Source organism: Parus major, chromosome 2, assembly GCF_001522545.3.
Source record: "Parus major isolate Abel chromosome 2, Parus_major1.1, whole genome shotgun sequence".
Taxonomy (NCBI): Eukaryota; Metazoa; Chordata; class Aves; order Passeriformes; family Paridae; genus Parus; species Parus major.
In genome coordinates this window covers 3679033-3696649 of record NC_031769.1, presented here as the reverse complement: position 1 = coordinate 3696649, position 17617 = coordinate 3679033, and the positions used below count along the sequence as shown (strand labels likewise).

At 43.8% G+C, this 17617-nt stretch overlaps 1 protein-coding gene across 4 annotated transcripts in view; it reads right to left on the bottom strand.

Annotated features, from left to right (window-relative positions):
• The window catches only part of CRHR2 (corticotropin releasing hormone receptor 2), a 135942-nt gene that overhangs the window by 46738 nt on the left and 71587 nt on the right, over window positions 1-17617 (bottom strand). For 3 of the 4 annotated variants that reach the window (XM_015619948.3, XM_015619950.1, XM_015619949.3), the window contains 2 exons: window positions 15943-16028; window positions 9214-9320 (listed from right to left, as the gene is read on the bottom strand). In XM_015619948.3, the coding sequence (XP_015475434.1) occupies window positions 9214-9320; window positions 15943-16028 (193 nt within the window). Of the gene's footprint in view, window positions 1-9213; window positions 9321-15942; window positions 16029-17617 lie in introns of those variants that run through there. The other variant, XM_015619952.1, reaches the window with a different exon arrangement.

Sequence of the window (17617 nt, the reverse complement as noted above, 5' to 3'; positions counted from 1 at the left end):
GATATTAGGAAAAATTTTGTTTCTGAAAGGGTGATCAGGCATTGGAACAGGCTGCTCAGGGTGGTGGTGGAGTCACCATCCCTGAAAGTGTTCAAAAAACATTTAGATGTGCCACTTGGGGACAGGGTTTGGTGGTGGAGCTGGCAGTGCCGGGGTAAAGATTGGAGTCAATGATCTTAGGGGTCTACTCCAACCTCAATGAATCTCCTTGGGTCTATAGGAAAATGTGTGTATTCCAGTGAATCCAGAGCCCCAGAGCCTGTGGCTCTGCTGGCCAAAGCAGATGAAATTATCTGGGATCTGGGATGAGCCTCCCTCTCACCACACACACAGAGCATTCAGCTCAGCTTTGCAGCAGTTTGGATGTGAAGAAGCAATTAAAGTAAAAGCCAACATGCTTCTCCTTAGCCTTCCTAATTAATAAATCAAGAGCCAGGTGCATTGTGAGAAATTGCACTCAACAGCCCTTTATTTGATCTGAGAACAGCCCATGTTGTTCCCTGACTCGGTTTCCTACCACCGGCCTCCTGAACTGCCTCGTGGGCAGGGTGTCAGAGCTGGGCTTCCACAAAGGAAAACAGCAGCAAAGGGGGAAAAAAAGCCAAATTCTCCAGCAGCTGACTGCAGCCTGAGCCAGAGGTGGGCAGAAGGAGCTTCTGATTGTTGGTGGAGAGAAGATATCCTGCTAATTATTTCTACCAAATGACCTTAATTGTGTGATTTGACAGAGAACGCAGAGAAATAGAAATCTTTTGACTTGCAAAATTGTGAGATCTGGAAAGGCAGAAAGAAAATCACATCAAGTCTTTCTGTAAAGGTGGCCTCACTGATACAGAAATAAATAGCTGATACATCTATACACTGATACATCTATAAATAGCCCTGGTAAAACTAGAAGTAGCTTTCTGTTGATTTACTGGGTTTTTTCCTCACTCTATCCATACAGTGGTATTTTTTCCTTTGGGATGCACAGAGCCACTATTTTCTGATTCAAAGCATGAGACAAACAATTAGCATTAACAATCATAATAATGTGCCAGCATGGTTGAAAGCACGCTGAATTAGTTGCATCATCTGCATAGAAATAATCACAAATGAAAACTTTATTAAGGAAGCTTGGAAACCTTCTATTAATTCATGTAGTATTCCATTAATAATGATGTTCAATTAAGCCTGCTGTCCCAAAGCCTCTCTGGAAATAGCTGATAGGAGAAATAGGAGTGCACTTTGCTGGAGCTCTTCCCATTCCATGAGTGGAACATGGCAGAAGGAGGAGAATCGTGGACAATACTTAAAAAACCATTTCCCCTCTTTATTCTTTTCTAGGGCAGGCAAAGCACATGTACAACCCATAAATGGCACGGAGTGGGAAGAATACCTCCCAGCAAGTTATTTCCCAGGCTCTGTGCCTGCCAGGGCCTATTTACTTTCACCCACATGGAAGCCTCCCCTGAGGTCCCCACGGTTTCCCCGGTGTGCTCAATCAGTGCAAATATTCTGGAACTCCTAATGCTTCCAGATGGGAACAGCAGCTGGAGAGGCTGGCAGGGAAAATCAGCTTCTTGGTGGCAATTGCCTGGGGAATATAAATATTCCCACAGGAAAAGCAAGAGGAAGAGCAAGGGAAGAATGGAAGCCTGGAAGGAAGTGAGAGCTTATCATGAGGACAGGAATGAAATGCTCAGGTGAAGAGGAGAAAGCAGCAACTTCCATGAGTATTTAGGATGTACAGAGACCCCAAAAATAAACCCACTGTGGAACCATCTGTTCATCTGTCTTTTCCAAAGCTTCACCCTCCTGCCTGCATAGCAGTTTTTAGTGGCAGGACCTGGGGCATCCTGCCTGCTGTAGACACAAAGGCTTTCAGCACTGATGTTCCAGGGGTGGGAAGGATGCAGCCAACACAACACACAACAGGCTGGGCAGCCCCAGTGCTCACTGCTTAAATAAGGGAGAGCTGAAACCCAGCCCCTGCATACTCCAAGGACACAACTCCAACCCTAACTGTACCATCAAGACATACACTGGTGAGAATCCCCAATTTTCACAGGAATGAAATATACAGATGACTTAATTTAGTGCAGCATGTGAGTGTGGCTGAAGAAGAGTCTTAGGACTCTGGTAAATGGCGGTCAGTTGCCAGTAATTTTTGAACAAAGAGAAAACAGGGCTGTAAAGTATCTTTTTGAGCAGAAAACACCTTGCAATTTAAGTTTTCTGACACAGACTGTAATTACCAGTTCACACTGTGGAAAGGTAAATGTTTTCCATGGAGAGTGACTGCTGCAGTGGGATTGGACAAATCATAGACAGGACATCAGAAGCCAGACAGTGAGAGCTCAGAGTAGCTGATCTGGCTTACAGCTACTGTTTGGGAAATATGAGAGCACAGCATGTCCTCATTCATAATCCCCTTATGGGATTATACAAAAAAAAAAATTAAAAAAAAAAAAAATTTGAAACCAAATTAATTTAAATAACCAGCTAGGGAATTCAAAGGTTATGCTTTTTTAATATTTTTTTTTTTTTTTTACTTTTAATACAATTACACAATTAGCAAAGTTTATTACATTATCTACATTTGCAGATACTGTGGTGATAAACCAAGGAGGAAAGTCTGAGTTGCTGATGCTGCTGTTCACACTCTCCTTGGCCTCATTTACACCAAGACATGGTGTGAAATATTTAATTATTTTGGACCATTTGGCCAGGAATTCAGGAAAGACTGGAAACTTCCCAAATAATCATTCCTGTGCTTGGTCTAAATTATTCATTCTCATGGTGCTCACTGGGCATTAGGACGTGTCCAGTGGCTCAGCCTGGGCACATCCCCAGGGAAGCTGCTGCTCCCATATCAGGCAGAGGCAACCCAGAGGCTGCCAGGGGTGCCCATGGCCCATTTAGGGGTGACAGAAACATCCCCCTCTCCCCTCTCATGCTTTAGCTGACAGAGCAATGTGAAACAGCAGAATTCACAGAACCGTGGAATTGTTGTAGGTGGGAAAAGCCCTCCAAGATCATCCAGTCCAACCATTGACCCAGCACCACTAAACCTTGCCCCCAAGTTCCATGTCCACGTGCTTTTTGAGCATTTACAGGGTTGGTGACTCCATCACTGCCCTGGGCAGTCTGTTCCAATGCCTGACCACTCCTTCAGTGAGGAAATTTTCCCTGATATCCAACCTAAACATCCCCTGGCCCAGCCTGAGGCTGTTCCCTCTCCTCCATTCCGTGTTCCCCGGGAGCAGAGCTCAACCCCCCCAGCTGTCTCCTCCTGGCAGGGACAGAAATTCCCCCTGAGCCTCCTTTCCTCCAGGCTGAGCCCCTTTCCCAGCTCCCTCAGCTGCTCCTGGGGCTCCAGAGCCTTCCTCAGCTCTGTTCCCTTCCCTGGACTCCCTCCAGCATCTGAATTATCTTTTAGATTAGGCAGAAGAGAAGGTTCCCGAGTGATGAACAACTACAGTGGAGTTTGTGAGGGACCTACATGTGCAATTCCATGGGTGAAAACTGAAATTGAACCATTTAGCACTTGAACAGCTGAAGGTGCATCTGCAGTTCAAAACACTAAACATCACCTTGAAAACATATTCTTTGATTTTCCTTCCCAGAGGTGACTCAGGATGTGTTGTTTTTTTTTTTAAATCAAATTGCACTCCTGAACATGATTCAGATATAAACTGCAAAGACCCAACTTTCCTTTCCTCCTTCCTCTGAAACATTGGAAAAGCTAGAATGTTTTCTCCACTGTTCCCAAAACCATTCCATCATCACCACAAGTAGAACACAGACAGGTTTTAGCCTACCAGTCAGTACAGATCTAGATCTTGTAAGAGCAGCTCTATAATCAGAATTCAAACATGCTCATGTCCATCTCCAAAAACTCACAGCCAAAAATCTTGGCAGCAACAGAACCAGCAGTAACATTTTTCTAGCACAGGATAGAAAGTGGCCTCCAAACCTCAGGTCAAGAAAGTTACTGAGCAGAAGCATTTCATAAATTCCTGATACTCTAGCTTGACTCCAACTTAATTTTTTTCCTCTACCACAGTGCTCTGGGACCCCTCTGCTCTGTGGGCTGGAAATCATCCTTTCACATCCACTCACAAATCTGTCTGTAGAGCACCTATACCCTTTGTTTCTTGCACTGACACTGTCCTTGATCATAAGCAGCTCTTCAGTTCCCAGTGTTTATCCAGTGGTGATGTATTTATAGGCAGTAACAACACTCCTCAGTGGCTTTCTTTGTGCTAGGTTACAATACCACGGTTTCAGATGCAGCTTGTGAAACCTTTCACATTTTAAGAACAGAGCTCTTTGGGCACAGTTTTAATTACTGGTATTATTCCAGGAGCTCATGAGAGCCCTGCTCTCTGGGGTTTTATTTTGTGTGGCGTAGGCTCCATACAAAGAGTGTAAAGAACAAGTCCTACAGATGTGAGATGAGGAGGGAGCGAGGAAAGGCAGTGGGAAGCAAAGGCAATGGCCTGGGGTTAATCAATAGGAAAAGTGTTTCTGGTCTTCATCTGAGTTCATTGGATGAGACTCTTCACAGAGATTCAGGCAGCACAGGCACTTCAGATGTTTTGTATTTAAAGATGGCCCCCTCATTGGGTTTGTTCTTATTTACAGAGCTCCCAAATTTTTGTTCTTGCCTTTCTCTGTGGACTTTACTGTGGACTGTTACAGGGTGGGACAAAGCTGTGTTCAAACCCACAGCCATCACACCCAGCCCAGGATTTATGGTGAAGTTTAACATTTCCATGTGCCTGAATCATTAATGAAGGCTCTGCTATTGATCTGCAGAGGGATCAGACTGAACTGGGCTGGGTGGGAAGGCAGGAGATGAGGAAGAACATGGAGCACTGACACGAGCTCTGTTAAGTGATGTCCTGACCTGGGACTTGCTCTTTCCTCTTGTTCCACAAGAAGAAAAGATATTGTGCCTTAGATGTGGAGCCTACTCTGCTCCAGTCACATCAGAAACCTCATCCTCTTAAATGCAAACCAGAATTAACCATGCAGATCTCCTCCTCACTCGAGATATCCTCAGTCTGCAGGTTCTGAGAGGTGCCACATCACTTTGCTCTGTGAAACCTGCTCTGTACTGATGCTCTGCATTTCTCCTGACAGGTTTCTAAAATCATTTAATCAAACTCTTCCATTCTTACAAACAGAGGCCTGCAGCAGCAATCCTGCCAATCCTGCACCAGACTGAAGAGCACAGGGTGGTTAAAGGAACTTGGAACAGGAGAGAATAAAGGAAAGTAGATAGGAGATGGTTAGGGGGGGAAAAAGGGAAAAAAATAAGCAACTATATTGTTTTAGGAAAAAAATGTTCCAGTCTTTTGGGGAGAAATAATATGTGGGATTTAGGAAATCTGTGTGTAATCATAAGAAAAAACAGAGACACTGCTTCAGGCTTATGAGGGAAAAAAAGAAATCAAATGCTTTACTGGGGAAATAGAAAGAGCTAAATTTAAGGGCAACAGGAAAGCAGAATTTCCCCCAAAACTTCAATTTGCTTTCACTGCTACCATAGTAGTGACAAAAGATGTTATGACAATGTTTGTGGGTTTGGTTTTTTTTATAGCTGCCTTTATCCAGCAAGGACATTTCATTTTTAATCTCCAGCCTATCTTCCTGTCAGCACCGTCCTTTACTGGATTCAGAACTCAGCAGGGACGTTGATGCTTTCCAGAACAAATACCTTTATTCCCCTACTTCTTCTCTGATAACCACTGCACAAATAAAACTTCTGATGGAATCTACTCAGGTCACTGCTGGCCTCTGCCAGCACTTTGTTTAGAAACAAGTCAGGAGTTTTACAAAGGACTCTCCTTCTACCTCAGAGGATGCTCTAACAGCACGGTGACAAGGGAAAATCTAGGACAAAGCAATTTGGGTTTCTGCATTATCAGCATCAGCAAAGGAAAAATGTGATTCAAAAGAAGTATTTTAATCCATTGGATTTTTTTTTAGAATTATTTTCTTTTTCTTCATCTTGATTGGTATTACTGATAGCAGGATTCCTCCTATGGAAAATTTCTGCTTCAGCAGTGTGAGGTTGTGATTCAGTGGGACAATGAGGCTGAGTCAGTGGGAGCTGCCTGTGTGCACCTGAGGGAGGGAGCAAACTTGATTATTAATGAGAACAAACAGACTGTGAGAATCCCAGACCCATTCAATAATGCCAAGGGAAGTGCCCTGAGCAAATCTTTCCAGGCCTGCACTGGAAATCAATCAACCTCCATCTACAGCACACTTTATGTACAAATTCTTTGTTTTTCCTTCTTGGTGCATTCCTTTTTGTTTGTGAGTTTGTTTCGTTTTGCATGGTACAGACAGCACAGCTCTCACAATTTTAAGACCACTTACATTTAGACCTTGAGAAACTGCTGTTGACTTGGACCTTTAGAGCTGCCTCAGTGACTCACTGGCACTCAGCCAGTGTGCCAGCAACAATCAAGTCCTCTCCTTCACTGTTTATCATTTAGGTGCTAAATGAAATGTTTACTGGCTTGCTTGTCATTGCACAGGTTCACATGTGGCAGATGTGGAGAAAACAAGGCTAAAATGGGTCTTCACAGGAAAAGGGGGGCCCTGGCTGAGCTCTCATCCCCTCCCAGCTGTGTTTGGGTCTCATGGACACAAATGGCAGATGATTTCATCACCTGCTGCTACATCTGAGATTCCCAACCCCTAAAACAGGTGTGTGATGCCTCAGTGTTTAGGGCAGAAAGACTTTTCCACTAAATGGAGCGTGGGTTGTGATTGAAGGATGAAGCTGGTACAAGGTGACAGGATAAATTTGGGAAAACAGGGTGGAGAACCAGTTCCTTCCCCCTTCCCACTTCAGCACAACCGAGGACTAAGCTGGAGGACTAAGCCCCACTGGGCTGGGGCAGCACCAGTGATGGTGGAGCTCATTTCAAAGAGCAGAACATCCTCCTGACCAGCTGAACACCACAGCAACACCTTTTGCCATGCATGCCAGATATTTCACCTGCTCCTAAAACCCCCAGAGTGAGAGATCCCAAAATTTGGCCAACAGTTATGTTCCAACAGAGCAGCTGTGCTCCAGCCTCCCCCCTGAGACAGCACTGCCTTTGGGATCCACCTGAACTGACAGAGCAAAGGAAAACTGAGCAGGTCATGGGTGAGAAGCCTAAAAATTGGGAGCAGATGTAAAACTTGAATCTTCCTGGAGGTCTCCTCTATTTTCACTCTTAGCAGGGACTCATGGAGTGAGGTAGATGGATGGAGTGGGGCAGGAATAAGGAACTGGCAGATTTCTACTTTAGGTCAAGATGAGGAGCTATCAGATTGTATTTTTTTTTGGCCATGAATTGCCTAAATTCTCTCCTTTCACCTAATTCCATCATACCTTCTTCCATCCAAAATAAAACAGCATAAAAAAAAAAAGCCCCAAGTAACAGAAACTGATTATCAAAACTGATGTGTTCTTGGGGCACCTTATAGAGATAAATGTGATGAAGATGTCCATAACCCAGAATCTGGGTATAGACAACCTGTAATGAAACATGAATTGTTGCCTTCACTGGAAGATCTCTAGAACTTTGGGGAATGGAGGTGTGTCGACAGACCCTGAGGAATCTCATGCTGGTTAACTCTGGCTGCACACTGGACACGTTTTGCATGACACAATGTGAATTTGAAATGATGGACTATCTTAATTCACAGCATGTACAGGGAAATACTTAATTGCCACTACTCAGTTGTTTTTAATGTTGAAGCTGACTGCAAAATTTAAACCTTTAAGTTTAAACAACAGAAGAACAATTTAGAAGAATTCAGCTGGGCCCCCTCTGTGTTTGAAGCTGGGTACATTTATACCATCCTACCTAATTGTTTTTGTGTTATTTACTCAAGCATTTATAAAAGACTAAGCATAAAAGCAAGGAATATAGTTACTGCAATGAATAATTTGCATTCTTTATTCAGTGCAAATTAATTCAGGTCTCCAAGCACTGTGGGAATTAGCTTTATATCCACTGTAGAGGGCTGGAAATGGAAGTTTAAATTTATGCATCATAAAAGTTCCCATTTAATTTTTTAAGGTGTTTTTTTTGTTTCCATTAGCATAGATTTATTCTGTTTATAGATGCTGGAGTGAGAGAAGATTCCTACTGTTATTAGAAAAGGCCTTGTTAGGAATGCTCAGAAGACTTAGCTAAGACTTTTGGGATGCTCTGCTCCAGGAAAGGAGTAATTCTTGCTCTGAGGTCACTGTCAGTCATCCTGTTGTAATCCTGGGCAGGGGGAGGATGTCCTCCACCCAGTTTATCCTCTGCTATTAGGGCAAGGTTTTTCTTAGGGATTATCATTCCACAGCACTCAGTGGAGCTGGTTTTAAATTCAGGTTGAACTCTCCTGGACAACACAGCACAAATTATACAGAAACGCCATGGAATCCAAGACATAATGCAGAATTAACCCACCAGGCCACTCCTATGAAAATATATTCCTGTGATTCAGGCTGTGGATATACGTGTGATGACTGATCTGCATCTACTTGTTTTCCACTAAGTTGCCTTTCCTCCTGTCCTTTCTGGTCCCTTTAGCCCTAATTCTGCTTTCACTGACATCTCCATTTGCCAAACTCCCTTCTGCACCCTGGACCAGATCAGGGAAGGGTTTCTATGCAGTCTCCTTGATTTGCATTCATCATTTCATGAGCACTGCTGGGGATTAAGCTCCACTGATGATAAATCCTCTTTTTATTTAAGAAAACTTCTAAGCCCTTTAATGAAAGAAAAACCAAAATTAACCCAAAGCAAAATGGAAATATTTTGTTCTGTTTCCTTTGGTTTAGATCTGGGTTTAGCTGTCAGGGAATGCAAGGCATTACCATGTTCTGCCTCGTGAGAAAACAAAACCTGCCCCCAAAACTTGCAACTTGACACACTCAGATCCCGGTCCCCCTTAATGTAGAACACTGCACTCACTGCATTTTTTTTGATGCATCAATAAATCATGTTCAGCTCTTTCCCTGAATCCAAACAGGCTTTAGCTCCTACTCTCAGGAGGAGCTCATCCAGCACATTAGTCAGCAAAACCACGGATGTGCTGAGGAACATAAAAGCCATGACCACTTCCAGGACCATCCATGCCCTGGACAGAGTCACGAGAGGGCTGGAGCAACCCAGAAATCATCACCCAACTGAGTTAGAAACATGCAAACACATTACTCACCTCAAGCACAAGAAAAGCATAAAGGCAACTATAAGGGCCCCTACTGAAATACAGTGGCCCAGGTAGTTTATGATGAGAGCAATCTTGTAATGGAGCGCATACTTCCTCTGGAGGTAAAGAGATAACAGGGTTAAATCAGCATCAGTCTCCAAGCACTGGCATTCAGGCACAGTTCATCACTTCAGAAAACAGTAATTACTTTTCTCAACTTTACAATGACATAATAGTCCCAGGGCTGATGCCCATATTGCCCAGGAACACAAATACAGGCTTGGTGTCATTTCAGGTTGGGATTTGTCCACAATTTATTGCAAATATCTGCAAAAAACTTTACTTTGTCTCCACTTTTTTTTTTTTTCCCCTCTCTCAATTCCTCAGGTTTTCTTATTTTAAACCTTTGTCATTTTATGTGACAAACCTACCAAAGACACATCTCAGAGTTTCAAAGTTATGAAGCATTTTCTTAGGAAACACCACTGTCTTAATGAGCCAGGTAATGCCATTTTCCCACTCAAATGGCTTGGTTTTCACACAAAAATGTCAGTAAAAATAAATAACAAGCCCTTCCCATAAAGGCAGATTTTCCTCTGAGAAAATCTTCTCAAAATATTCCTTGAAGGCTGTGATCTTTATCCTTCAAACCCAAGGCAGAACCAATGAGACTAAAGGAGCTGGAACCCAGTGGTGTCCCTTCAGTTGTGGGAGAGCCTGACAAACCAGGGATCCTGCTGTTTTCAGCAGCAACACAAATATGGGGGGAAATTTCCTGTGTTAGTGTCTATTTCTTAGGATGTGGGGGAGATTGTTGGTAGGTTCTTGATCCTCTAAACAAAAAAATACGTACAGAAGTGCTCCCATCTAAATCAGTGAATTTAGGGATTTAGTGACCACAATGTGACCTGGCAGAGACATCTTTATTGGTGGGCTGCTGTTTTCTCTAGAGAAAGGAGAAGCATCTCCTCTCTTTGCCTGCCTAGGAAGAAGTAGAAAGACATTATTCAGATAAATACTGAAGCTGGCTAAAAAGAGGTTTGCTACTGGAAGAATAAATGGCCCTGAAAAATATATTTATTTATTTATTAGTTTTGTCATTTATTTCTTTTCAAGTTAAGCAGATCTTTCCCCAAGTTGGGATGTTGCCCTCCTTCATAAGAACAAGGCTCTTAAAATCTAACCACCTACATTTCCTCCTTGTGATAAAAATATGAAAATAAAATCCTACAAATGGTTTCAGTTTTAAAAAAATTGGTTGAATTTATTTTTTTTTTTCATTTTTTTCCCCCCTAACAATTTCCCTTAACATTTTACTCCAGTGAAAGGAATTTGTCAGTGAATGAATGTTTGGCTGAAACTACAACCAGCAGCTGTAGTGAATCTGTTTCATTGTTCTGTGAAGATAAGCATCTTCCAGCACTTAGCCAGAGAGCCAGGGAGCTCTCTTGGAATGGTTTTTGTGATGAAACCTGCCTGTATCTTCAGCTCACAGAGTAATGTGCTGTTTCTGGACAGAACTCAACCACGCAGAGTATTTTTAAGTCTATTATAAAATCCCCTAAAATAAACTTCCCCATCTCCAGGCTCATTTTCTGAATCGCCTGGAGGTGGAAAGAAAAAAAACCATAACAAAACGGAGCTACAGAATGCAAATTCCACACTGTGTTTTATTTATCCTTCAGTCCAGGGGACACCTGAAGGGAAAGAAAACTCACTTGACCTGATGTGCCTACCTGTGCAATGCTGCTTAATTCAACAATGCCCTGGCAAACTGCAGGGCTCATTGACTCTTGCTTAATTCACAGAGCCAGAGGATCACAGAACATCTCAAGGGATCCAAAAGGATCATTGAATCCAACTCTCTGCTTCCCACAGCACTATCAAAACCCAAACCTATCTGACTAAGAACTTTTTTCAGAATTGCTCATTTAGTGCTAGAGATCTCCTGGAAGATGGCAAACCTTGTGTTTTTCCAGCATGAGGTTCCTGCTCTTTAAGTCTGACCCTTCTCTGGCTCCTTACCACTACTTTAACTTCACTCAAGTTTTAAGGAGGTGTGGTTCAAAACATGAGAAAATTACTTGGAAAAATAAAATTTTTAAGCTCCTGTTTGATGCATTGATCAAGAAAAAACAGGCACGACTTTCATATTTTCTGCTTTTGATGCTAACAAGGTTTCCTGAAGGCAAATTCAATATCATAGAAACAAGAACTGCAAACTAAGCTGGCAGGGTGGCGAGATCACTTTCCACCAGCCTACATGCAATCTGCATCTCTGCTGGAATGGGAGGCAACACCTTCAGGGCTGAAAAGCAATGCCCAGAAAATCATGTGCATGCTCCCCAAAGCTCAGCTCATGTAAAATACTTGCACAACTCTTTTCTGGCTCGACCTCTTGGACACTGATACATTTAAAATGTCAGCACTCTTCTCCTGTTACCCAATATCCTTCTCCTTTTAGGAAGATGCTTCACTTCACTAAAACAAAGATTTAAATTCTATTCAGGCTTAGGAGGGAGGTTGCTAGATTAGAAATGAGCTAGAGAAGGAGATCAGAGAATCCTGGAAAGGTTTGGGTCAGAAGGGACCTTGATGATGATTCCTGCCATGGTCAGGAATGCCAGGTGCTAGGCCAGGCTGCTCAGAGCCCCTGACCTGATCCAACCTGACCTGGAACACTTCCACAGGTGAGGAATCCAGGGATGAGGAATCCAGGGATGGGGAATCCAGAGACAGTTTTACCCCCTGGCCACAGCAGGTCACACCACTGTGATCCCGTTCCATGACATTAGACATGACAGTCATCTTCCACCAGACAGGGCAGAGGTGCCTCCCACGAGGTAAACTGAGGAATGACAGCACAATGTCTTACTGCACTCACTTTGCACATCTAAGGCATGGTGGGTTCCCCACAGGCAGGTTTCAAGCTAATGACAGAGTCATTCTGTCTAGGGCACTTTTCCCCTTGCTTCAGCTAGAACGTGGCTGCTTAACCTGTCCTAAACAATTCAGAGAGTGATTGGAATCAATAACCACCCAACAGCTGAACTCTTCGACCATCTGACAAGGACCCTGCTGCCTCTGACAGAACTTACTGACAGGTCCTGCCAGTGTTTACAGCTCCTGTCTCCCTGGGAGGCTCCACACGCCACTGCCAGTCAGTCACTTCCTATTTCCTCCTGGTGCCAGCATGATCTCAGCACCAGCACAGCTTGAAGACACAATTCCAAAGACTTCAGAAGCAGCTGGGAAGTATCTGTCATCCCAGATGACTCTGAGCTCACTGCTTTCCCATCCTGAGCCAGCTGGGAGCTGCTGTGGCTGATGTGCCCGTGCTCCTATGCAAGGATACATTAGTCTGAGCCCAGCGTGGTGCTAACTCAGCTCCTCAGCTTGAAGCCACCTCAAAACATCAGCAGAAGCAAATTAATGTACAGCTGCCACAGACCACAACACCAAAGTTCCTAATTTACAGCTCTTTTTGGAGGCTAAGATGTGTCTTTTGCTGCCTGAGGTGCTCTCTTCTAAGAAAAAGAGATTTGTGTCAGATGCAGTGAAGGACGTCTCAACACAGGACCTTGTAGGCTGAGGAGAATCTTTCCATTTGTCACACACCATGCCACTGAAAAGCCAGCTGGATCAAAATGATTTCTACATCTTGTTCCTGTGCCTGGAGGAGCCACCCCTTTGTTCAGAGGGTGAGGTTCAGTCTGACATGAGGACACCAACACTCAGGTGTTGGCAGTAGTTGTGCACACACAGGCACCTTGTGTCCCCTGAGGTGCTCTGGGGACACTTGTGATTCCCAGCTGGTCCTGGTGACTGAACTCCATGGCTGCTGCTGAATCAGAATTTTTAAGGTTGGAAAAGACCTCTAAGATCACTGACTCCAACCAGTCTCTCAGCACCACCCTGTTCTCCACTAAACTCTGTCCCCACCTGCCACATCCACAAGTGTTTTGAACACTTTCAGGGATGGTACCACCATGTCCTGGGCAGCCTGTTCCAATGTCTGAAAACTTTTCAGTGAAGAAATTTTCACTAATATCCAATCTAAACTTCCCCTGACACAACTTGAGGCCATTTCCCCTTGCCCTGTCCCTGTCCCCTGGGAGCAGAGCCTGACTCCCCCAGCTGTCCCCTCCTGGCAGGGAGTTGTGCAGAGCCAGAAATTCCCCCTGAGCCTCCTTTTCTCCAGGCTGAGCCCCTTCCCAGCTCCCTCAGCTGCTCCTGGGGCTCCAGCCCCTTCCCCAGCTCCATTTTCTCCTCTGGACATGAAGGACACAGCTATTCCAAAGGACAGTCACCTGCCAGATGCATGGAGACACTGGGACATTTTAAACTACACCACACAGCTACATGCAAGGAACTAGATCTCAGTCAGAGTGGGAATCTAGCACCAAATCAGTCCCAGAGCAGAGTTTTATCATCTACTGCCACAGGTCTCAACCACAAGCAGAGCAATGATGCTTTAATATAACCCAGAGAATTTGTATTACTGGGCTGATGCCCCATAAGACTGACCCACAGCTGAAAAAAACCTAACATTTCTATTGCTACATTACCAAAACTCTGTCATATGGCATGGGATTGATGTTGAGAAGTCCTGTTCCTATCCCCTGTTATCAATCACTGAATTAAAAACATGTGATTCTTCAGCACTCTGCTTGTGAGTGGTCAAGCTTAAAAGCAGTGCTGGTTTTTTGGATTAAAATAAACACAAATCACACGGTATTTCATTCCCCCTAACTGATGTCTAGCATCTGCTAAACTCAATAAATAACAATAGACCCATTTGTATGCCTGAATCTCACCTTTAATCAAAATGGAGCAAATCTGTGGGGATTTTTCCTTTTTTCTATTATTTTTTTTGAGATCACAAAGTATTCATCTGTAACACTGAGCATTATGAGAGATTTCAAAAATATTCACAAATATTAATATTTGCAAAGCTTGTCACAAATCTTTAAAGAAGTAATAAATGAGTTTTTAAGCCTCTGTAAGCAAGGGTGGGTGAACATCTGCACTTTCATCTGTTTAAGAAACATGCTATTTAAGGAGTTTTAAGCTATCACCATAGCTGCAAAGTTTTTGAAAGCAAAAACAGAGTAAAGGGAATAATCTGTCCTCTAGTCACAACACCTCTCCAGCCTCTTCAAATAAAACCCCTCTGTATTTGCTCGTGCACAGCCAGCCACTGTTGGGAGCCATGCAAACACATAACGAGGGTTATTAAAATGCAGCAGTGTTTTCCTGAGGGGTGCAGCTCACTGCTCCCAGCTCAGGCTTCCTGTATCACCTAAAACACATCACAGAGTCTTTGCCCAGCTCTGCTCCCCATTCTCCAAATCACCACTGGCTGCTCCACATGCGCTCTCTTGCCCACTTTTAAGACATGGTCAGTCAGTCCCTCCCAGGCCCCCAGCTTGTGCTGGCCCCAGCACTCCTGCAGCAAAGCACTGGGATGGCTTAGGGACCTGATCCATCAAAAAAAAAAGACTCAGCAGCAAGTTAGCTTTTCATTTTAAATGGGAATGAATTGTAAGGAGGGGCTGCACCAGGGTGGTTCCAGCTTAGGTTGGACTAAACTGCCATGGGAACCTCCCCACCATGCTGGAACACCTTGAAAGTCCCTCTGGGTGGCAGCCAGGTACTGGCACAACTTTTTTTAATTCCTAGAAGCCTCTAGGAAAAGGAGAGGGGATTAAATGAGCCAGGGGGTAAGAACAGGTCCTCCTCAGCAGCTGGTGTGTTGTTACTTGTTTTGTGATTCACTGGTGAAAGCCCACACTGACCAAGCAGGTGGATCTTACAGGATGGATGCTGCAGCACAGCCACAGCACATCCTCCAGAGCACCACTCCAGAGTCCCTGAGTACTAAATGTGGGATCTCATCTCCCTCCTCTCTGTCCCTGGCATGGCACAACCACAAGGACAGAATGAGCTGAATGAACCCCAAAACAAACCAGTCTGAGCTGCTGGGCTCCACCCTGGCTCCTAGAGGGAAAAGCCACTCCTGGCAGAGATAGCAACAAAGCCTTTGTGGGGTTGTGTCCCACCACAGCAACACAGGAGGAAGAGTATGAAGGGCTTGAAGGTTAAACTGTGTGAGGGTGAATTTCTATGATGTTTCTGAGACATCTGAAAAGGGCTTTGCGTAATTCCTCACAGCCCTTCTGAAGGAACTTAACCCCATATGCTAATTTAAATCTGCTAATTCCTATGTCATGCAAGACTGGCTCAATCTCTTAAGGACAGCTGGGTCCTGAGTCTACTTTTTATGTAGTTTTTCTGTTGCTGCCCCTCTACATATTTGCTTAAGGAGAAATGACATTGAGATCTGTAAAGGTCAGTTGTTGACCTCAGAATGGGCAGATATAGGAATCAGCTGTCTGAACTTATTTTTTAGTGCTAAAGAGGCTTTAGGTCTTATTGTTATTATTACTAACATTTACTGTAGCAGCTGTAGGCTCTGAAGAAAGCTAGAAAAAATCTGCATAAACACACATCATCAGGGACAGAGTGAGATAAAACATCCTTTTTAAAAAACCATGTGAGTAGGGGATATGGAGAGAGGATAAGTGATTTGCCTCAATTCACAGGGAGGTTTCGTTGCAGAGACAGAAATGGAACCTCTCTCAGAAGTCCCAAATTAGCACGTTAACCTTAAGTTTAGTTTTGCATTCATTTATACTGAGAAATGTCATTGAGAAGAATGAAGGGAAAAATACAGACCTTGTCATCCAGAATAGGCTCGCACTGAGAGTAGTTTATCTTGGAAGCCCATGTCCCATTGCCCAGGCATTCTCTGTAGGCATTTCCTGGTACAGACCAAAATAAAAGACAGATGAACACTCTGTGCTGGATTTGAAACAGCCTAGACACTTCACAGGTTCAAGAAAAGATTGTCAAAACAGATTATTTACAAGGCAAATCAACTCATCCCACCTCTGTGAGGACTGGAGCAACCCACCGAGAGGAGAAATAAATAAACACATCTACAGACAACGAGTATTTAAAGGTATTTATTAATAGTTTTTTCCTGCAGAATATGAATTCAGAAGATAGCAAAGGTATGAGAACATTGCAACTGAAACCATTCTTGGTGTTTTCCCAAGGTGCCAATTCTCACAGATCGTAAGTGAAAATCACAAATTACTGAAGCAGAGATTTAATGTCCAAATTCAACATCACCCTGCAGAGCTCTGGGAACTACATGTGGCAGTACTGGGCTGAAGAAGGGAGTTCAATTTCTAGTAAGCACTCCCTTCATCCCAAGGAATTCCGAGAGAAAATTGTTTGTTTTTTTACAAACCTTCCTCTACTCATCAAAGGCACATCCAATCCCAAACCCAAGAAGTTCTTGGGTTTTTTCCCATTCTTATTTTGAACTGTTTCCTAGAAACAAGAGAATTAAAATAAAACAGGAAATCCAGAAAGCTCCCCAAAGGACAAATACAGGCAACTTCCTGATGGACTCTTCATGATGTTCTTTCTGCCTTTTACCCAATTTCTTTTTGGGCCTTTGCCACGGTCATTGAGTGCAGGAAAATCAAATGGTCCCAAATGTGCTGCTGACAGCAGCCTTTGAAAAAGGTAAAGAGACTTTTGAACAGGTGCTTTTTCTAAGAGAAGGGAAGTCAACAAATGACAGTCCCTGCAGAAGCTCCAGATGACACCATGTCCACACAGATCACTGAATTTCATATTGCTGCTGTCTACTGGCACTTTTCCACTGTTTCTTTTTGGAGTGACAAGGCCAAACAAAACAAAACAGTCTGAGTGGGGTTTAGGTGGTAGGATCCAGTTTACATCCCTAAAAGCCCTTGCATTTGTCCCTTCCTATGGCCAGTGCTGAAGCTCTCTGTGCAGAATTGTTGCTGATTTTGAGCCTCTACCAAACTCCTGACTCTCCAGATGAGTTAATGCTTAGTCGGATGTTGAGTCCCACTTCCAGGGTACTGCTCATATGAAACCCTTATTTTATTCATTCAAACCCTTGTTTTACTCACTCTTACTCTTCATTTCCCCTGGTTGTATCCCTCCAGCTCAGCTGTGGAGAGCACAAACACAACCCACCCTGTGAGGCACAGGGAACGTACAACCCCCATCAGTGCAGCTCTCTGAGCTGGCACAGCAGATCTCCCACACACTGAGGGTATGAACAGGAGGGGGGGAAACCAAACTCGGAATTTTTCTCATCCAGGATCTCCTCCAGTATCAGTCACTTCTCAGAAACAACAGCAGCAAGCAGATCTGGCTTCTGGGAATCTCTCATTCCAAACTCCAGCTGTCATTACTAATTTATATCCCACAGTAAAGGTTTCTCTTCTCTTCTCTTCTCTTCTCTTCTCTTCTCTTCTCTTCTCTTCTCTTCTCTTCTCTTCTCTTCTCTTCTCTTCTCTTCTCT